Raw genomic sequence first — 23,259 nt, 5'->3', positions numbered from 1 at the left:
ACATAGCTATACATAATGTCTATAACTTTATTGATATCAGAGAAGTTCTCCTCCAGAAATACTGACCACGTTGTTCAATTCAAACAACCCTGGAGCTTCTAGAATAGGAATAGTCTTCTTCCTCCTCAGCACAGATCTACGTATAGAGTTTATACCGGAAGATTGTGTCAAGTTATAATTGGAGGAAGGAATGGGTGGAGATGGAGCTCAAACAAAGGTCCTGAGTTTAGTTGTGACATGTGCTGGTGATCTATTGAAAATGACTTCTCAGGATTAAAATGATCTCTCTAGTATACTATGTTGAGATACTATGTTGAGTATCTGCACCATTTGAAATGGTGTCAGGAGCAGGTTTGAATTCAGCCTTTATGAATGCAGGTAATGGTGATACATATTTGGAAGAACCCAATCTGTGTTGGATGTACAAGCATTCTCCACCACCTAGTGATTTCTGTATCATCTCATTGTTTCAGTCCAGCTGAAGAAGAGCCCCAAAGCCACCAATGTCCAACGATTGCAACATAAGTATCCATTTTGAGTGTCAGTACAATGTTTACTCCAATACCCTTAAGTTCTTCATTGTCACTGACTTGGTAGAGGGAGTTAATGTACGGTGAGTTTGTTCAGAGATTTCCCCCTGAAAACACTTTCCTGCTCCTGGGAATAAAATAGATAGGAAGCTGCTGATACAAATTCTCTATCGCTTTGTTTGTTTATCTCTCACAGCATGCAAAGTTTTGCAAGCGAGCGTGATAGTAAAAGTATTTATTCCTTGAGTTTTGACTCTACAGATTTAAATCATTTAATGACGATGAAACTAATAAATAAAACAAAGCCCTGACCTGCCCTGATCTAAATCGGTTCAGATGAAAGTGCCAATCCACACAATTAAGCTTTTAATGGGTTGATATACCCCTGCACCGCCAATTGCTTCTTTAGGATTAGATGAAATGAGAATTGTAGTCTTACAGCTACAAGAGGGCAGCCAAAAATAAACATCAGTAAAATAGTAAGTAAATCTGAGGTGTCCAGATCCCCAAACTGTTCAGTGTTATCATCAACCCCTGGCACTGGGCATTGCAAACTTGCACCACACTCTGAGCCACTCAAAAATATGAAAAGCAATAAAAAAACGATGTCAACAATAGATACATGTGTTCCACTGAATATAATTTGGGCCTCCAGCTTCATTTATATTCAGATTGACAGTCACATTCATTCATATTCTCCTGATCTTGGGAGCAGACATAGAGCTTTCACTGTGTGGTCGTTTTAATCAGGCTCCAGGGCATCAAACCTTCTTATTCTCACATTAGCTATTGTCCTTCTGATGGGCTCAGGGCAAACACAGAACTTTGAGCTGGTTCAATTTGTCAGGCCAAGTTGGCAGGCCATTAAAACTGGATGAACATCGAGGTTTAAATCTGAGGTGACATCTTCGAGAGCCGTGATTCATTTGACCAGCTCTCCTCTTTATCTCTGATTCTCAATCTCTCGACTCTGCTTCCTCCTCTACTTGTGCTCACTTAAACAACTTTACCCGGCCTCTCCTCCACAACCTCCATCTCTTTAATGGCCCCAACAGACACAGTGTATCATTAGGAGAGAGAGAGAGGACAGGCTCTGCATGATGAGATGTTGGCTGATTAGTTGGCTGGACTCAGATTGTCTGGGAGACTGTGTACCTCTGAGATTAGCAACCTGTATGTCATTTTGGCAGCAAAGTCCAATCAAGTTAGATCTTGCAGACAAAAAACACACGCACATATACATCCAAGGGCACAGTTATACTTCTCTTTTCTATATTTAAGTGTGTACCCATTACATATGGCTCCTTTTGGATAGAAGTAAACATTTGAGCTATTATCCAAACATGATCTAAATCCTTGAACCAATCTTGACGGCACCAAACTGGACAATCAATCCCTCAACTACCCCTTCCAGGTACTTTCCATGAAAGTATCTTAATAGGTGACAAAGCCCAACCCTGGAAGAGCACACTAGAGACATTTTAGTTTTTTTTTATATGTAAAATGTTCTCAACCTTGGCTTTTTGTTAAAGGAGATGTGTGTTGGCGTCCAACAGCGAGCAGTGCTGTTTGGAAAGCTGAGCACTGAGCTGCATAAAAACTACAGTCTGGACACATGGCCATGCTCATGTCTGTTAAGCTGACCACCCACCTGCTTCTGTCTGACTGACTCCTTCTCTCTTCGTCTCTCTATCTCTTTCGCCCTGTGGCAGGCCGGCTCCTAAGGCTTCGTCAGAGCAGGACAGCAGCAGTGACCAGAAGGAACGTCCCATGAGCACCATGAGCGAGGCTTCAAACTACACAGGGGGCTCCGACTACAGCACCTTTCCTGGCAGCCCCACCACCACGGCCACTACAGCCGCCACCACCTGTACATCATCCACACGGGTCAGTCTCCAGACAAACCTAAATGTAATGTTAGACATAGCTCTGATGAGATTTAGACCTCTGGTGTTTTAGACCAAGGGCTAAAAAAAAATGAAAATTATGCCTGTGGTTATGATCTCATTCTTTTCTGATAAAGTTACATTTATGAAGTATCTTTAGCAGACCTTGTAAAAAGGGGCAAGGCTGGCTGGCTGGGAGGATAATATATTTTTCCATAGTGTTCCAGGATATATACTTCACTTTATAATGAACCTGCAATGTGTAACAGTACATTAGATAAAATCCTGCCAACACACAGCAACTTCACTGCAGTTCTCCTAAAACAAAAAGAAGACAACAAAACAAGCCCATATATGTCGTCTGTGCTAACTCAAAATGCAGGTATGTTTATTTTGTATATATTATTATTAATTGTTAGGTGAACTTTTACTGACTTGAGGATGAATGAGCTGATGAAATATACAATGATAAAGTCCAGAGGAGGAGATGGATGGGGGGGAATGGATGACAAATAGTAAGTGCACGATGTTCAATAAAGAAGAAGTGACAAAGTATGATGTGACAAATGAGACATATTATTACCTTCCAGTGGATTCTATTGGTGTCACTAATGCAGTGTTCGAAACCATATCGTTCTAGAGTCTCAACAGGTTCAATGGCAGTTATTCTGAGCTTATACGTAAATAGTCCGTCCAATGCATAACCCACAATTTAGTGTTGAGCTGTTTTTACACGCTGTTTATTTCTGTCTTGAATTAATCAAAATATGGCATATTGTTGCCAGCTTTAAGGTGCTGGTTGTCAGCTTTTGCATCCTTTCAACAGAGTGAGGTTCACTGTTCCCCTTGTTTCCAGTCTAACTGGTGTTTGTCTGTAACCTTATGTTTAACATACAGAAATTAGACTTATGTTAATATTCTCATCTAACTCTCCAACAGAAGGAAAAATATTTTTCCCAAACTTTCCAACTATTGAGTAGATTGCACCAACATATGCAAGAGCAGCAGCTTCTCTGGTTCAAGAAGTTTTCAACTGTACTGTTTTTATAACTGAAGGAATGAATGAGAGTATTAAATGGAAGTAAAACATAACAACATAAACCATTACTGCAACAGCCTTGTCAGAGCTGATTTATCGTTTCAATAATGTTGTAGGTTAACCTCAGGACGCAAACATCCCTTATATCTAGCACAAGTGTCCTGGAGTGGGTCACTGCTCTGTTAGATTTGTACAACGTGTGCATTTATAAATGCTTGATAAACCACACAAATGCGCAGGAAATAAATATGCATGGGTAGATCAAATCAGACGTTTTCATGAATAACTGATGTGTTATTTCTGCTTGAACTGGCCAAAGGAAATCATAACACTGCACTGTTTCATTTTTTCATTGGAAGTCATTATTTATGGGCTTAACATCTTTTATAGAACCACACACAGGCTGTGTGAAGAGGAGGGTGAAAGATTAAGCATTTCAGGAAATAAGGTCATAAATGCCGGAAAGTAGCTGAGCATATTTTGAGCATATTTTGTAGTGTAAATAATTAAATAATTTGTGTTTACTTTTGACTAAAATGCTACCATTACCCATTAACATTATCCAACATATGTTTAATGAGGCTTTGAGCATCTCTGTCTCCCTCTGTGTATATATACTGTATATGATATCATATCCTGTGGTCTGTGCTTTCGTCTCTGTCCTTATTTTCTCTGTAGTTGCAGAGCTACATAATCAAGATCTGACTATACTGCTCAATCATACATTCATTATTGGTATTATTATTTTGAGAGGCTATCATCAGAGGTCTCTCTCTCCTCCATTCCACCCACCTCTCCTCTCTCCTCTCATCCCAACCCTCTCACGGCTTTCCTCAGGGAGTACTTGACTGAGAATGTAATGCATTGGATGTTGTGTTGTGAAATGAAAGAAGAGAGCAATATATCTACAGCAATGCAGGGGAATAGAATTGTCGAACTGTCCACTGCTTTATGTTGTGTTAAATACAAACTTATTTTGATATTGTGTACCTTTCTACTACTGATTGCTTTAAACAGGTTTTGTGCTGCTGTGCTGCAATTTGAGGAAGTGAGAATTTATGAATAGGGAATAAGAATATGCTTCTTTTAATAAGTTCTTTACAGCTGCCTCTGTAGCTGCTGTTCTTTTGTACAATATCTTTTTTTAAATCAATGCACAGTGCACTTGTCATGTCACAAAAATTGTCACATGGACAATTTTTATTTGGATTATATCTCCCAGTGTTTTTCTTACTGTCGCGTTAGTTTGTGTGACCTCTTCATTCAAATATGTGTATTTCATTATGTGTAATATAAATGAGCTGAATGTGAACTGAACATAATTTTAAATTTTTTTAATTTCACAGCCATCTAGGTCTTCCAAAAAAATTCACAACTTTGGGAAGAGGTCAAACTCCATCAAGAGGAACCCCAACGCGCCTGCAGTCAAGAGCAACTGGCTCTACAAACAGGTAGAGGGAGAAAATGCAACTTCTATATGGTGTGTTTGAGTTTGTGTGTGGATGAGAGTGGACCGACCAAGCTGAGGGAATAGGTGATAATGAAGCAGAAGATATAAAAGATGAAATACACACACAGGCTATTATATAGTACACAGAAAGTAGCAGTTTTATTCACTACACTCTGTGACACCACATTGAATCATAGTAGATAATATATTTCAGATTAATTTATTTGCTTTTGCCTTTTGAAGATTGAGATTTAAGTTATTGGCTCTGATCTCATGACTGTACATCAGACTCCTGCCTGTGCTCTCGACATAAGATGACTCTAGTCACGTCCTGAAACTCTCTGTTTGGACTTACTTTTTTAATTTGTATGGACTTTGAATTTACTTGACATTCTTTGGACTTAGGCCATGTTATTTCCTTGTGTTTGCTTTTGGGATTTGTGTCTCAGTTGTTTGTAGTTTGGATTTGTTCGACCCTGTTTTACTTTGATGTTTTTGACCTCTGTCACTTGATTTTCTTCCTGTCTCTGTCTGGTCTCCCTCCTCTGTGAGTCTCTTGCTGGCCCAATGTGTTTTATTTGGGATCGATAATCTCTTTCTCCTTTATTATTTAGGCACTGTGCTATCATTTGTCCGTTCAGATAAGATAAGACTTTATGATCCCGAAGGAAATTCATGTGCTAGCTTGCTCCGAGATTACAGTACAGAACAATATAAAGTAGATAAGAATACAGTTTGTTTCAGGTTTGTTCATGTTCAGTTTCCCTCTTGTATTCCTGCTTATTGTGATGTTCCTGAGTTTTGCGAGTTTGCTGCTTGAGTTTAGTATTTTCTGTTTTGGAGTAATGGCCTTTGTTTACCTGACTCCTATCTGTCATCTGCATTCGGGTCCTGCTTGCCAGAACCTGCATAGTTAATGTTGGTTAGTTCAACTGAAAGCCTGAAGGCAGGGGAAACAGCTAGCCCCTTAAGTATAGTCAACATGTCCCATGTATTAAATGTCAGGCTGAATGTATAAATATAGCATTTTTGTCTTATTATCAGGCTGTGAAAAGAATTGTAGGGTGGTCTCACTGTTAGATGTGGACTGTGGGTATAAACCTGATACTGGCTGCCATGTTTAGCCAGCATTCTCTTCTTCCATTTTGCCAACTGTCTTTCCCTGTTTTCAAAATCCTCTTCGCGACACTACACTAAAAATGGAAAGTTGGACTTGGATCATGCAATGTAACTTCCCTTTGTCCATCCTGGACAAAGTGTCAACCAAGAGAATTATAATTGTTTCACAATAGCTAAAGAGTTAATAGATAGATAATTGACAGTACGTGCAACCCATAAGTTAAATTGGGTTTTATTTGGGGAACTTGCCCTGGTTTCATATGTATGAAAGCATATTGGGGCCATTAAATTAAAATTAAACAGACTTATTCTGAAAAAGTCGCGCTAAAGACTGTAAATTAGCTCCTTTTCATGTCTTTATTACCTGTTTTCCTCTCTAAAGCTAAATAAGCAACATACAAAATAAAATATTCCTGAGTGTTATGAGTCAGTGGAGACCTTCCTCCTGCCTTGCTGCTGCTGCTGTGATTCACGTGTTTGTTGAACAATTGGATTGAGTGGGCTTTTTACCCTCAATTGCGCTGAAAGTAACAAGCAGTTGCCATCACCTGAAGTTGTCTTCATTTGACTGTGTCCACCACAGCCTTATGCTTTACATGCTCTGTGTTTTTGTGTGAGTGCAGGTATGGAGCCCAGGCCCATCAGGACAAGTCAGAGAATCAGGGCAAACAGGGGGTTAAAACCAGGTTTTATATTGAAGTTTGACCAATTAATCAGATACAAGTATATATATATACAAAATTTAGGTCCCTTCTCTAATACAAACTGGCCTCATATAAAGGTCTGTCACATTCTGCAATTGAGTTTAGTAATAAAGTAGTAGCTGGACTTCACTGAGCACTCGGTTTTGTTGAAATTTATGCATCTTTATATCAGTGTTTGATAGAGTAGGAACCAGAAAAGTATAAATATAAGAATTGTAGGGATGATGAAGGTTTATGAAGGTCTTTATGTGTTTGGGCTGAGCCCTGGGAACCTTTTCCTAGGCTCAGACTTGTGACTATGCTGGTACAGATCGGGGAGAAACGCTGCGTCTTCCTGCCGCCAAAAAAACTGCGAATCCTGCTCCTGTTTGCCTGGATGTTCGCTCTTCTCTCATTACTTTTTACCCACTCACTGCCGACTGATTCACTGTGGGTCAGTTTTTCAGTCTCTGACCAGCGGCTACTCTGTTGGAGACAGCCTCAGCTCTGTTGTCGGCCCTCTGTCAATAACCTCCATGTCAGCCTCATCCTCTGTATTCACATCGAAACAAGAATTGATTCACTTCACACCAGAAAAAAGCCCCCGTGGGGGGAGAGGTGTGTGTTACTTTTGGCCACTGCAAACACTATTAAAGACCAGAGTGGAATGAGCAAATGGTCTCTAAAGCTTATTACTGTAGCTGCAGTCAGACGGCGCCAGTGAGGAGATGGGGAAAAAAAGAACCACACAAGCGTAGAGACAAAGCACGGACCTTCGCCCTGAGCACCACAGAGGCAAATTTGTAAGTGCGATATGTAGAGATAAAACAATATAATTGTCTCAGGGGAGGAGATAGAAGATGCTAACAGAGGCAGCCAGAGGGAGAGGCAGATGGTGTCAAGTGGGGGGAAGTGAGAGGAGATCAAACTGTGTGTGTGTGTGTGTGTGTGTGTGTGTGTGTGTGTGTGTGTGTGTGTGTGTGTGTGTGTGTGTGTGTGTGTGTGTGTGTGTGTGTGTGTGTGTGTGTGTGTGTGTGTGTGTGTGTGTGTGTGTGTGTGTGTGTGTGTGAGGAGGATGAGAAGTCCCCCTTAATTACTACTTTTTGCTTGATGGCCTGTGATTTTTAACCCCTGCAGGACAGCACGGGCATGAAGCTGTGGAAGAAGAGGTGGTTTGTGCTGTGCGACATGTGCCTCTTCTACTACCGTGGTGAATACACACACACACACACACACAAACAAACACACACACCTGTTGCCAATAGGTGAGAGTTCGGGACTTCTCATAAAGAGACAAAATAATGAAAACAACTATACGTGCAACCACTACTTTACTAATGTAAAGTAGTGGTTTTACTAATGTAAAGTAGTGGTTTAGATGTAAAGTACCACTAGATGTAAAGTAGTGGTTTAGATGGCCCCTCATAAAATGATGAGTGTTCTAAAAAAAAAAAAATGTAAGTCGCTTTGGATAAAAGCGTCAGCTAAATGACATGTAATGTAATGTAATGTAATGTAACCTTAAACACACGCACATGCACCCACGCACTAACTCACACACATAGGATCATCACATAGACATGCATTCATCTCCTTGAGACCTACCCTAACCTTAACCACTGACCCAACATTCAGTTTTTACCCAACTAGGGATAATGGTCCACAGATACCTTCAGCTGCTCTGCTCAAATCAGATGCTAGTTGCAGGTAGAATGTCCAGCTCATAGCAACTAGGGTAAAAAAAGGCAGTCTTTTATGGCAAATGTAGTGCTGTCCACCATCTTAATTTTAACAGCAAACTATTGACTAACCTTGTTAACAAGGTATGTTTTCTGTTACTCACCCATCTTTACGTTATATGATCAAATATTGTTCAAAGCAGCAAAACGGAATGACATATGTGGGCCCTTTGGGCAATAAGTTCCCCTCAAGCCCCATAATTTTAGTTCATGTCATACTTTAGTGTGGATTACAGTGTCGCCAGACACATTGATTTTTTTTTCATCAAATTACCACACTGTAGATCTGGGTTCACCTTGTATGACTAGATACCACTTGAGGTAAATGTTATTTGGTAATTTGGGTGAAGAGAGTCCAAGTGGTGCAGTGAGAAGATAATGTATCTGAGACACCGTGACACAGTGTGGAGAATCTTTTTTTCTTACTTAAGTGAACCAAGAGCATAATAACAGGGTAAAACCAGGGTTCAAGAGGTCAAGGGCCCTTGTCATTTAAAATTAGTGGTCCTTGCTTTCACCCACAGTTGTAACACCCGGGCTGCAGCACTAATTTAGAACTTTACATTCGCGCAAAAGCTCATCTGTTTCTCCTTCATGTCTCCTAAATCCTTGAAAGCGATTTTTCCATCTCCTTAAATTGACAAATTAGCCGCTCCCAGAGAGCAATCAGGAGCCGCTTTCATGAAAACACCCATGGGAGAATTGGATGTTTACTGGCTGAGCCAGCCTGAGACGAGAGAGAGAACGCGAAGGACAATGATGTGCTCAGCTCTCTGATAACAACATTTTCTTTTTAATTTTTCTCCTCATTGTATTGCTGGTTCGGAGCTTTGTTGTACATTTTGTCTGAGCAAGAATGATAAGCATCCCTCCTGCGGCAATTATTTTAAACCAGAGTGAGGTGATATGGGATGACTTGTAGACAATTAATGTTGTTGTAGAGAACATTGTGGCACCTAATATACCTGGCAGAGAACCATTAGAGCAGTAGAAGGCTTCCTGCAACAAACTCTAAACTAAACTCTAGACATATGTAGATTCCTCAATTCTCTGGACTCGATGCATAGCTCAATATGTCTTCTAAAGAGTCCGTCATGCTGCACCTGTACACTAGAAAGGACTAACTAGGAGAATAACAAGACATTAAAGCAAATGACACCTGATTTTATGCTTTGCAATGCTGCCATGTAATTGGCTCATTAGATTCATGAGTAATCAAACCTCAAATCGACCATTAATCGAACTTTTAGCTTTATCTGAGTACTGCCAGTTCCAGTTGGCAGTGTAGAAGGGAACTTACGGTTTGTGTGTTTGGCAGTTGAGGCAGCGCTGTTTACCTACAACATCTCTCCACATGCCATCTTACTCATTCCCTCTCTTTCTTGCTTATTTTCTTGTGTGTTCTTGTTTCTCAATAATTCACCAGTAGCTATGGGGCTGGAAGAGACGCAGGGCCCACTGTGCAGGCTCAGCTAAATCAAACAGCAGCACTGGCTGCAGGCCTTGTAGGTATCTGCTGCAGCGGACACGTTTCTGCTGGCGTCACAAAGTTAGCATCTCCCATCAAAAATCATCAAGCTGTACAGAATGCAAAGGTGATGAAGTGATGCAGTCATCACATCCCGACAAGAATCAGCTTCTGTTGAGGTTGATTGTTGCATTCAGCGCAGCGTCTCACAGCTTTCGTGCTTTGCAGCTGTTTTGCTTTGGAAATGCGAGAGAAAAATAGAGGTGAGAACAAAAGCCGTGTTTTCATGCCTCTGCAGTAGCAACCTGCCATTTTCAGCATTATGTTATCTACTGAGCTGAGATATAACGATCAAGTAATGACAGTGGCACGGTGCTGCAGTAGTTTATGTTGTCCCCTCACAGAAAAGGAAGTTCTGTCTTCAAACCCCAGTTTCGGCGTCATCTTCCCACAACCAAGGAGCCTGATAGTTAATGGAAGTTCACAATTTCACATTAAAACAATGATACAAGTTTTAGCTCTTCAAAAGGGTCTCATATACTGCCTCATTTTAAATAGATGAATATATATCTCAACTGCACCTAACCCAGAACGTGTCATCTTTGTCTTTGGATGCACATGTGTCAGATATTAACACAACACTCTCCTGACTTTTCTATTTCTCATGAGCAGATGAGAAAGAGGACAGCATCCTGGGAAGTATCCTGCTGCCCAGCTTTCACATCTCCATGTTGTCCGTGGACGACCACATCAGCAGGAAATACGCCTTTAAGGTAAATAGTGTCTGTTTTAAACATGCCTTCTTCCAGTCCTCCATAGTTTTTCAATCAGTGGTTATGATGACTTAAAATAGTTTATATAAGTGTTCACAGTCACAATCTTTCACCCTGGCTGGTTGACAAAAGCTGAAAAGAGTCAACAGACAACAGCTGCATGTTGTTCATAAAGTCTACAGACTGTTTTAGAGGAAGAGCTCAGTATTGAGGGAAGTTTGCGTTTTTTTTAATTGCTTTTTGAGAAAATTGATTTTATTCTCACGTCTCTATGTTAAATATAGAGCTGGAGTCAGGACACTGTTAGCCTTTGTTAGCATAAAGACCAGAAGCAGGCTTGCGACACAGCGAGCCTGGCTTTGTCCAAAGTTCAAAGGTAGATTCACCATCTCCTCAGGTTAATAGTGTAAAATATGGAGGCAAAGTGAAATCACAGAAAGGGGGAAGACATATTATTATTATATACATATTATTTGGACACAGACAATCCCTCCACCCAACCTCCTATTCCAGGAAGTTGTTTGTTACATGCCTCAGTGTCATTCTTACTTACTCAGCTTTGCCTTTGCCAAGATACACAAAGAAACCTTGGAGACTTTCCCACTTTTGACACTGAGACACATGGAGAGGAAGCCAGGGAGCACACACACACACACAGCTGCAAGCATACGCAAACAAACACTAACACACACACAAACACACACACAAAATCATACGGTACACAATCACACTCCTCTGCCAGCATGAATGATATAAAGACCCCATGCTGGAATCTCAAGGTCAGCGTCCAATGCTGTTTCTGGCACCGCTGCTATATATCCTCAAATCTCTCTCTCTCTCCCTCTCCCTCTCTCTGTCTCCCTCTCCCTCCCTCGCTACATTGCCAGGCTACTCATCCAAACATGCGGACATATTATTTCTGCACTGACGCAGCCAAAGAGATGGAGTCCTGGATGAAAGTCATGACGGATGCTGCCCTCGTCCACTCTGAACCAGTCAGAAGGTCGGTGCTCACCACAGATTATCCTTTCCTGGATTCCCTAAAATTGCATTGGAATAACTTAATGCTGTCATCTGGACACGTGACACTTAATAAAAGTGTTACCACTGAAAAGTACAGAAAGTGTAAAAACATGCAATCATAATAAATATTGCATAATTATGAATTCTGCATAGTTCTTAATTAATAACAGATTTAATGCACCACCCAGTAAGCACCCTCAAGTGGTGGATAGACAATACCTTCTGTGATTACATGCATAGTTTTCATAGCTCCGCCATTAACTGGGATTAAGGATCACATTGTGTCTCCTCGTGTGTCTTCATTGACACATTCTGAACAGGTTTATGTTATTCTGAACATAAACCAGCTTGACTCTGGCCATGTTCAGAATTGGTATTAACATACGTTTCAGGTGAACTCATCACCAATGAACAGAATTAAGTACTTAAATGCTCCCATGAAGCGTTGAGTTGACATTCACACAGTTACATTCACACCTGTCCACTTGGGATCGGATTACCCAAGAGGGGTGATAGGTCAGGTCTGAGCAGGCCCCTTTGGGTCTGAGTGATTTAATCAGGAATGTGTCTTCTATGGAACATGGGTGTGTTCACACCTTTATTTAGAGCAGTCGGCTGTCAAGTTTTTCAGGCAGAGATCACACTTTTAAGAAGTGTAAGGCTAGGAAGCAAGGGTGATAGAGACTGATGTTTTGTTGAGCCAACACAGAACCTCAGAACTAAATTTGTCCCTGAAATCTCTGTAAAACCTCCTTCTGTTATTTTATGTAACATTTCCGTTTTGGATTCTGACTCTTTGTCTCTTCCCAGATCGGACAAGTTGAAAGTTGACCAGCGAGCGCCTCAGGAGTCGAACAACTTACTAAACCACAGAGTCCTAACTCGGCCCGAGATTCAGAACAATGAACGCAACCGAGAACCTGTGCGACAACACTCCCTATCTCAGGCCGACAACAAATGGCAAAAAGAAGTAGAGAAACACAATGGCCAGAGGGAACGTGAATACTACACCTTACAGAGAGATGGTGAGAGGTACTCGCTAAAGAAAGATGGGGTGAATTATATGCTTCAGAAAGATGGAGACAAGTATCTCCTCCATAAGGATGGAGAGAAGTACTTGGTTCGAAAAGATGGAGAGAAATACTCACTGCAGAAAGATGGAGAGGTGTACACCATTCACAGGGATATGGAGAAGTACGCAGTCCAGAAGGTGGATGAAAAGTATACGGTGGCTTCAACAGAGGAGAAATATGCTCCAACGAAAGACGGCGAGAAGTATTTGCTTACGAAGGATGGAGAAAAATATGCACTTCAGAAAGTTGGCGACCGGCACACACTCAAAAAAGAAGGAGAGAGATATGTTCCTCAAAAGGAAGTGAAGAGACAGCTGTCACTAAGGGAGACTGACAGGTACGCCACAATGCGGGACATGGAGAACAAATATGGTACACTACATGTTATGGACAAATACGGCACTATGAGGGCAGTGAAGAAATACAGTACACTACGAGAAGGAGATAAATATGCTACTTTCCGAGGAGACACAGAGAAGTATGCTACACTCCGTGAAGGTGACAAATATGGCTTCCAGAGAGACCCAAGTGGAGATAGGTCTCTGACCAGAATCAGCAGTATCAAGTTGCAGCCGGCTCAAGCTGCCGCCATCGCCGCTGCCGTGGCGGAATCTCGCCAGAGCCAGGCCAACATGAATGCCCAAAAGCCTACAAACGTTGACAGCTCAGGGTCTGTGGCCGGGGAGCCACCTGTGGACTGCAGCTCGGCAGATGTGGATGGCAGCATTGCCATGGTTCCAGTAAAGTCCCCTGTTCCAGTGCCGGAGCCTGAGAAGGGCCTGTCCAGGACAAACTCCATGCAGCAGCTGGAGAACTGGGTCCGCACACACAGATCAAGAGGACTGGATGAAGACACCAGGAGGTGAGACTGACTGCCTCTTTGTTTCTGTAATTTTGCTGTTCTTTCTTGGATACATTTTTGGGATGCCAGAAACCAAAATGTTGTTTAGTCCTGTCGTCTCCTCTCTAAGGTTTGTAATGGAATATTTAATACATTTCACAGCATGACAATTATCAATTCTGGTTGTTTAATTCTTACTCAGCTGCCGCTGAGGGCAACTTGCTTGTACCACTGAAAGATTCGAGCAAGCGCGCTTGAACAATGAATCACATTGCTTTTATACAAGTCAGACCCCTCCTCACAGAGATGCAGAATGTTCATCCAATCAGCTCTCTGCTTTGTTGTAATCAGGCCTACATTTGGTCACCTTCAATCTGAATGAGGACCCCTTTGAAAGTTACACAATGCAATGGCATCTTGAGTCTGAAACCTGTTTCTCTCAGAACCCCTAAAAGACTCTAGGTGTGAAAACCTTTTGTCTCAGCAGAGGCACAGAGGAATCTCCAACAAATACACACATCTGAGTCTCCTAAGCTGACCCCCACATGTTTGCAGTCTTGACTTGTCATATACTTGTCATTTCTTTCATTTAAACATATCTAAATATAAAATCTGCCATCACAGGTTCTCTGATGGCACTACCTTGGGTGGTACACAAGTCTCAGAGATGCTACAACCATTTGTTGATTTCCTGTGTTATAACGTTCTAGGTGTGTTTGTCTTTAAGCAACATGGCTTCACCAAATATAACAAACTAAATACTGAGAGCAATTACAAAGTATTATAGTCATGTTTAAAACATTTAATAATGAGTTAGATACTCCAGCCACTGGATTTTATCAAAAATAGCATTTAATGTGTTTGAAGCTGGACCATTTGTTAATCAGTCTGAACAATAAATGAGTATTGTTCATTAGTCAGCAGCCGCTGATTTGAGAAGTGTGGGAACAGTGTGTTGTGTTTACCTTAATTAAATCACATGCAAATGGCAGCAGGCTGCGACAGAGTAACCAAACAGACGCTTCTACACACCAGACCGATCCTTTTACGACTATGTATTCCTTTGTTTGTCAGGGAAAACATCAGATTACTGGGGCTCATTAATCCTTTGTGTCACAGCCACATTCCCAGCTGTAATTTTAATCAGCAGTTCTGTTGTCATTTTGAAACGCTTTCTTGTTTTCTTCTTGAATTGCGTGACAAGGCAAAGGCTCTTCTTGAAATAACATCATATTTCAAGATGTTATTTGAGTTAGTTGAATTACGACTGAAATGGCATCAGATTGCTGCAGTCATTTACACTAAAGGAGGATTGTGACACGAAGGGTCGGGCCGGGTTCGGTTAAGGCATGTGTGGTTTGAGTTTGGTCACATTGGCCGAATAATACCTATGTGCAATCATGTTGAACAGTGAACCTCTCAAGCCGATGGCAGGTTAACTCAGTGCCTCATCATTACTTATTACATTAACTGTGTAAGTCATGGGTCAGTTTTTAGTCGGGCTCAGACTCTGTTGGTTTAATTTTGGGTTTGTATTTATCCGTTATTGGTTTCTGACCTCACTGGAATAATGAGCTGTTTAAGAAGACACTGTCTGCCTCTGTCTGCAGATTTGAGGTTAAGGTTTGTTTTACCTATTTAACAAACCAATCCTGAGCAGGTCAAGCAGATGTCATTTACAAAAGCTGTGGTAGCAGTCACTACAAGGAGCTACTTAATGCTTGTAATGAGTAACGGATGATGTAACGGATTTGCAGCTGCGCCCACCTCACCCCTTGTTTTCACTGCCTTTCATATTTCAAGCATATTGCTTGGAAGGATCTTGCTGGACTGTGACACCCTCAATTTAACCATGCCTAAAAAGGTCTAATCCATCAATTGTATCTCCAAATGGGTAAAAGACACATATTCAAATATTCATCCAGCTTTGGGCAATGATTCAAAGGTCTTAAACCAGCCCTCAGACCTATAAACTCAGAAACCCAGAATTATGACGGCAGCCATTTAACTTTCTCAACCTGGAATTAGTCTGATATGAAAATTATTTGAAACTATTCAAGATCATTATTTGAGGTCCCATAGTGGCTGTGTTTTGTATGTATTTCGATTTCTTCCTTTAAAGTGCCTCCACACAGTTTGATTGCACAGACATCTGTCTTCACTATCTACAAACAAACATATGTGCTCCCCATTTCTGACTCTGCCATTCCATCTTGTCAGTCCACCCCCCTGTTGTTCCCCATGTGTCTTGCCCGGGCCTCTGCTCTAACCTTGCAGGCCACAGGAATCTGAAAGCTTTTTGTGTCACCACAGATGTGCATCTCAGCTGGGGAATGCTGGTGATTAGCTGGCATTTAGCTGTTCTGTACTGAAAAGTACAGCGGACCGCACAAGTGCAGAGTGCCCATACTCTATTTGCTCTGAGCGCTCCCCCTCTCCTTCTGCTGCCATGAATAAGTCATGATAATGAGACTTTAATGAGAACAGAGCACGCTGAGCGCTGCAGACACATTTGTCGTCGTTACGGTACTCAGCACAAAATAGGAACATTTTGTTGTCGGACTATATTTTATATATATATATATATAGATATATCTAGATATATTGCAGGAAATTTAGCATGTGACAGAATACAATACATATAATTCACCTAAAGTTTACACCCTTGGCTTTTATGCAATAATTTATACAATATACTTTCTATAGATTGCTAGGTTATTGTAACATTTGCATTTTGTGCAAATGTTGTGAATTACATGTACTGTAGTGTGTCACACATTAAATTTCCTGCTGATGTTTAACAATTAAATCCTGCCAAACTACGATTTTATTCCAAATTAACTGAATTGAACTAGGGTAAATCAAAGTCTTGAGTTTTTAGTTATATGATGCAGAGCTGTTTTGAACTTTTTCATTTACATTTCCAATACCTAGTGAATATATTAGAAGTAGATTGAGGTGATCAGATACTAAATTGGAAAATGATGCGTTAGACAAGATAAATGTTTTCAATATGACCAAGCTTCCAAAAAGCAGGAACTCTCTGCCTCACTGGAAGACATTTTGAGACCAAAAGTCTGAAAGTTTCTGTAGGAGAAACTTTTGTATCCAAAGGAATAATTAATAATTCATCAAAGTTAATTCATAATCTTGCTGGGTCTGAAGTTCTTCTTTGCCAAATGTTCCCACAAATACCGAGAGCTTTTAGAATCACTCTCACAGTTTTGATATCAGCTAGAAAATCAAGTTGTGTTTCTCTAATAAAATGAAAACTTTGAATGTAAGCAGAAAATCTATAAATTGACCCAGATGACAGAGATGATGATTTCGTCTTCGAAGGCCTGAATCATGATAGAGTTATTGGCATTGATAAACGATCACATCTAATCCTGATGATGAAAGAGATACTTTGCATGTATTTAAGATAAGAGAGGATACCTTCATCTTTTTCCCTCTGTGACACATTCACCCGTCTATCGTGCCTTATTTTTGAATATGGATTATGAAGAGGTCTTGAGCTTTGGGAGACAACAGATTATTAAAACTTAAAGAACGATAAAACCTGCGCCGCCAGGGTTATTTTAGTTAGATTCACACAAGCTTCAGTTGTAATCAGTTTTATCCTGCAGCTGTCAATGCTGACCCTCACAGTCGTAATAGTTGTAGTTTGCGTCTTGTATACCTGCGCTAATGTGTCAAGTGGAGCTTATGCAAGACTGTGTTTGTGTTTCATAGTAGCCAGTTTAAACAGACTAAATTTTGAATGTTACCTTTACCTTAATGCCTTATAGGACTGTCACACGTGAATGGATTCTTCACAATTGTTGTTGTCAGAAAACAATGAGGGTAATGTGAATTTGGTCATTGTAACTAGCATTTAAATAGTTTGTGTAAATGTTTCATTCCTAAATTGCTCAAACTCGTTGTATGCACCAACATGCACTGGTGTGCGGTGACATTCAGACAAGCAGAGTGGCAGAACAGCCCCACAAAGCACCACCTCAATTCAACTGTTTGCTACACCATTGCATCCATTCATTGCATCTGTCAGCAGTGTTTCTGACAGACGTATCTCCCAGAAATGAGGCAGACCAGTGTGTGGCAGTGGTGCCAGATTAGTCCTTTTATACGTGGCTTGAAAGACAGCGGTAGTAAGTAAATGGAAGGAATTACACATTGTAACCACGTTGTCATAGTTATATATGACAGCAGTTGTTGGTGTTGGGACAAGAGTATAGTAGGGCAATTCTGCTAGCCATGTTTTTTTTTTTTTTTTACTTTTATTAGAACAAGTACCTTGACAGTGAGTCTCGCACAGCATGTCATACAATATTACAAGTGAAGAAAAAATAAAAAGAGAACACAAATGGCAGAAGAGTTATCCCAATAGGTTCACATAGTTTAACATCTAGTCCAGCATATCCAGTAAAATGTCAACAGAATATTTATTTTAACAGATACGTTATCACAGGTGTCCACTTTGCAAAGTAAATGTCCATCCGGAGTCTTAGGCTTGCAGTTAAACTTTCCATGCAATTCACAGCCTGGAGCCTCTGGGCCCACTGGTCCACGGTAGGTGGGTGGGGCTTGAGCCAGTTTACTGTGATAATTTTGTGGGCAATTAGCATCATAACTCTGATCATATACAATTCATTTTTCCTTAGCCCCCTTGAAGGTGTAGTTCCCAAAATCAGTTGTTGTGGGTCAATCGAGCTGTCTAAGTTCAAGATCTCACGTACCTCCCCCTTCACCCCCTCCCAGAACTTCTGCAATTTAGGGCAATCCCAGAAAATGTGGGAAAAGTCGCCAATTATACCACAACTTCTCCAGCAGAGAGGGGAATACTCCTTGTCATATTTAGCTATTACAATGGGTGTTTTAAAAAAATCTCATTCTTAGCTTCCAACTAAATTCTCTTCAGGTTGGACTACTTAAACATTTGTGCCAGGACACCCAAGAGCTTTCCCATTCATCATCTGTAATAATGGTGTTGGCCTCCAATTCCCATTTACCTTTTATATCCAATGTGTCAATAGCTGTATCGATATGAATTATTCTGTATAAACCAGATATTATATGTTTTGTTTGAATTCGATACTCAGCTATCTCCACCCAGTACTGTTCAAAATTGCCTTGTGTTTCCCTAATTTTATCCCACTCCTTGTGTGTGGTCAAATAGTGCCGAAGTTGAAAATATCGAAATAGATCTTTAGCTCCAATACCATACTTTGCTTGAAGTTGTGCGAAAGCCCTGAGAGTCGTTCCCTCAAATAATTGTTGCCAAACCCTTCTCCGCCCATTTACTTAAACCACTGTCTAATTTAGAAGGCAAAAACTCACTTAGAGCAGCTATTTTTGTTGCCCTAGATACAGATAATGGTAAGTTTAACACCTGTCTTATTTTCTTCCAAACCGTTAATGTATACTTAACACATTCATTTTGTATCTTGAGTTTACGCCATTCATTTGTCGTCTGAAATAGGAGGGCTGAGAGTGATGTGTTTACTGAGCTTTGCTCTATATGTACCCATTTTGTATCCATATCCGATCTCATCCAAGAGACCAGTACTCTCAGTTATGCTGCCCAGTAATAACTTCTGAAATGAGGCAAAGATAGGCCGCCCTTCTCTTTATGCAAGCAAAGAACTTTGAGTCTCACTCTGGGCCTTTTATTCTGCCATATGAATCGGGAAACCAGCTTATCTAAGAGTTTAAAAGTAGATACCGGGACAGCAATAGGAAGAGAACAAAAGAGAAACACAGCCTTGGCAGAACATTCATCCTAATGGTTTCTACCCTCCCAACCAAGAAAGGGGAAGCATCTCCCACCTTTCCAAATAATTTTTGATCTGGGAAATAAGTTTGTCATAGTTTGCGCTGTATAGTTTAGAAGAAACAGGAGTCAATATCACCCCCAAATACCTAAAGCCCCCCTTCGACCATCTAAATCTCACAAGTCTGTCCAATTGTGTGGGCCAACTTCCTGTAATCATCATCGCTTCTGATTTCCCCTCATTAACCTTATGTCCTGAAACTTCCCCATAGTTCCTCAGACAATGCATAACCGCTGGTATAGACAACAATGGATTTCTTATAAACAAAAGAATATCATCCGCAAACAACGATATCTTATGCATCATGCCCCCCTCATCTATAATACCTTCAATTTGATCATTACCCCTTATGTTAGCCACGGTTTTATGGGAGAAGTTAGATAATTAACCCTGCAAGTCAAACACTACTTGTCTTGTATACCCTGTCAGAATGCCAATATGAAAGTACTTTCAAAGAGAACATGTGCTTTATTTCATTAAAATTATTATCAACTGCTACTAAAACCTAGGATTCAATATTATCCAATCTGTGATTTATTCAGTGAATAAGCCCTGTAGTGGTAATATACACTTGTCTGTACCAGTTGGAGAAACTAATAAAAGGTCTTCACGCAGCATTAAAGGGATATTTGTCTAGCTGCTGTTCAATGTGTTGCATTTAGTTGTACACACAAAAGTTCTAAAAGTATAGAAAGAATGAAAATCTGATCTTAAGAAAGAAGCTGTTAAGTCAGATCATCAATCACTGTTGGATTGTTTGTTTTGGAAAGTTACCAAAATCACAGGACAAACCTCCACAATTCAGATGCTGGGGAGGTCTGAGCGGGAAGGGGTTTTCTGAAAAACCAGCAGGTTTGTAATCCTATATGTGGATGTTATCTTCCTGTACCAGAGCAAAAAAACACCAATGAAAAATAAGACTCAAAAGTCGTATGGGCTTAATCTTTCAGCTCCTAAATTGTTATATTGTTGTAAACAAAAGGCTTAAATACTGGAGTGCATTAATGGCCGTTCAGACTGACTATCAGACATTATCAGCCAGCAACAACAGATATTTTGGCATTTCAGTCATTTGGTGGAACGAACTGGCTCTCTTGAAGGTGGAAAGTGGCAGGCGGTAATATTGAGTGTATACACTGTTATGTATAATAAACGGATTAAATAGTGCTTCTCAAATGGTGGGTTGTGACCCAAACGTGGGTTGCAGGGACCCTTTTAGTGGGACGCTTTTTTGTGTGTGTTTAAAAAAAAAAAAGAGTAAAACTCTTAGCATTTTGTGCTTTTATTTTGAAGGACATACGCTTTCCCATGAGGCAGGGCACACGCAGTAACCTTTTGTAGCCCTTGCTGTCATGACAGCAGTGTATCAGCCGTAAGTACTAAGGCCAGCACTTTGAAACGAATAGAAAATACTGCAGCACGTACATTAAATTCGAGTGGTTCAAAAATCTGGGTCGCAACTTAATGACTCAGGAAAAATTTGGGTCCTGAGGGTCAACTAATGGAGAACCACCGGGTCAAAACCTGCACCATGATATCGTCTTTCAGTGCATTTATTTTTTTTAAACAGTAAGCTGTCACTCTCAGAAAAAACAAGTATCTATAACGTATATCATTAAATGCTAGGATGAATACATGTTTTATTTTTTGAGGAAGGATAGGATTAGCTTTATGTTAATGTAAGGGTGAATGTTTCGAACTAGAATTAGGCAATTGGTAGTCATGATGAAGGTTAATGTCTCCAGGAAATTAAACTAATGTGTGTTATAGGTTCCCTCAGCAATATTTCATTCAAGTTAACCCACACAGTGGACTCATAAGGTCAAAGCCAACGTCCTATAGACAATAAGGGCTTCCATTTTATGATTACCTGCTAATGATGACGAGCTGCTCATTATTTTTATGTCACCAATTCAAAGCCAAAGTGAAGCAGAGTTTGGCTAATGAAAGCAGTTAGATCATTAAATCCAGTCAGGCACAACCTACATGTCAAGGCACGGACATACAGATAATTAAACTGGTTCCTATTCACTCGCTAATTAAAGGAATTGATTAACAGGCTGATGGGTACAGTAACAGTCAGTGCAGGTTTTGAGGTGGATCCTTCTTCCTTTGCTCCCATTATTGACCAACAGTAAAGCATTTGATGCGTTTTGAAAGATTTCACTATATAGCATATACTATAGTAGTTGAAAAAGAAAAATATTGGATGCAAAAAGTCACTTTGGATAAAAGCGTCAGCTAAATGAAATGTAATGTAATGTAAAAAAATGTCTAATTACCCCTGTTATTTGCTTTATTTATGAATGAGTGTAAGGAATATCTGTTACAGATATTTGACCTACCTGTAATTGAGAGGAAGATAAAAGATCATAGATCTGTGTTTACGAGCAAGTACTCATTTCTCGTCCGTCTGCCTGTTTTTCCTTCAGCATTACATCATACCAGACCCTACCCAGGAACATGCCCAGCCACCGTCCTCAACTTGTGCCCCGCTACCCAGAGGGCTATCGCACACTGCCCCGGAACAGCATGTTGAGGCCCGAAAGCATCTGCAGCATGGCGGGTTCTGTGTACGACCGTGCACTCCGTCCGGCTTCCACCACCAGTGTCAACACAGCAGAGAAGAGGAGGTCGATGAGGGATGACACTATGTGGCAGCTGTATGAGTGGCAGCACAGACAGGCTTTCTCCAGACATAGTATTGCGCAGCCACCAGGTACACAAATAAAAGTATTTGTTTACATTTCTATATTTATAAGATTTCATGTTTGCAAATTAGCTCTTATTGTTCTTTCCCCAACAACCTGAGACTGGGTCAGAGCTGGCATCTCAGAGCACCCTGAACACTGGATGTGCCTTTATGAGCTTTGCTGCAAATTGGTCCCAGTGGCCAACCCTGCTATTAGAATACAAAATAAAACCCCGTGGCCTGAGAGCCTGAGTCCCTATTGACCGTTTGTGTTGTGGATTTTTAAACCACGCAGGTAATCTTATAGGTGCAGTTACTTTTGGGTCGGGGGTACATGGTGTATTTTGTTCATGCACTAAGCACTGTGTAATCTCCCATTTCTGATCCCAGTCAGTGGCATTACTAGCCTGACGTTGTCATACTCACAATTCTAGTCAGAATGTGAGTCTGATACCGCTCCATTGGGCTGTGATTATGGGGCGTGTTTCAACCGAACCAGGAAATAAAACATGACGCAGAGTTTCTCTAATGATGGCACACGGCTCTTTATTGTTCACTTCATCGTAGCCGTAAATACACCATAAAACTGGAATGACATTAAGTACACGATATTTTAATCCATAAAACCAAACACAAACGTTAAAATACAATAAACAAACAAATCACCACGAGACAAGTCTGATGCGTTAACGTGACAGCGACTCCCGTTCCGCGCTACCTGAAGCAAGGTAAATGGGACCAGCTTCCTTACCTCGTTCCGCTGGCGAGGGGTGTTAAACTATAGTTTTTGAGAAATGCCGCACAGCCCGCGTCCGGTCGTTGTTCCTGCTCCTATCCTTGTGCCGGCGCTGTATGGCAGGTGTCTTATTGCACTGGTCCGCAAGCGAGGGATCTGGTGCGTCTATTAACAAGGTGCGCTCCTTAAACTGCAGGTATTTATGCGAGGGGAGTCGCTACGTGTAAAACAATAATAAAACGGTTGGAACGCGACATTCCCGTGTCCCATCCTCTTCGAGACCATCGGGGCCAGCTGATAGATTAAACTTTTTCCGACTCCCGTAGGAAGGACGGCAAAAACATATTTTCGATCTACAAATGCCTTGATCATC

At 40.8% G+C, this 23,259-nt stretch overlaps 1 protein-coding gene across 4 annotated transcripts in view; it reads left to right on the top strand.

Moving 5' to 3' along the window:
* Nucleotides 1-23,259, top strand: part of LOC133948743 (pleckstrin homology domain-containing family A member 5-like) — a 197,891-nt gene that overhangs the window by 146,481 nt on the left and 28,151 nt on the right. For all 4 annotated transcript variants that reach the window (XM_062382716.1, XM_062382713.1, XM_062382714.1 and 1 more), the window contains exons 5-11: nucleotides 2,243-2,417; nucleotides 4,802-4,906; nucleotides 7,845-7,917; nucleotides 10,587-10,687; nucleotides 11,575-11,690; nucleotides 12,521-13,645; nucleotides 21,891-22,177. In XM_062382716.1, the coding sequence (XP_062238700.1) occupies nucleotides 2,243-2,417; nucleotides 4,802-4,906; nucleotides 7,845-7,917; nucleotides 10,587-10,687; nucleotides 11,575-11,690; nucleotides 12,521-13,645; nucleotides 21,891-22,177 (1,982 nt within the window). The remainder of the gene's footprint in view (nucleotides 1-2,242; nucleotides 2,418-4,801; nucleotides 4,907-7,844; nucleotides 7,918-10,586; nucleotides 10,688-11,574; nucleotides 11,691-12,520; nucleotides 13,646-21,890; nucleotides 22,178-23,259) is intronic.

The sequence above is a fragment of the Platichthys flesus genome, chromosome 23 (genome assembly GCF_949316205.1).
Source record: "Platichthys flesus chromosome 23, fPlaFle2.1, whole genome shotgun sequence".
Classification (NCBI taxonomy): Eukaryota; Metazoa; Chordata; class Actinopteri; order Pleuronectiformes; family Pleuronectidae; genus Platichthys; species Platichthys flesus.
Note: the sequence above shows the minus strand (reverse complement) of the source record. Positions and strands in the feature narration are given on the sequence as shown.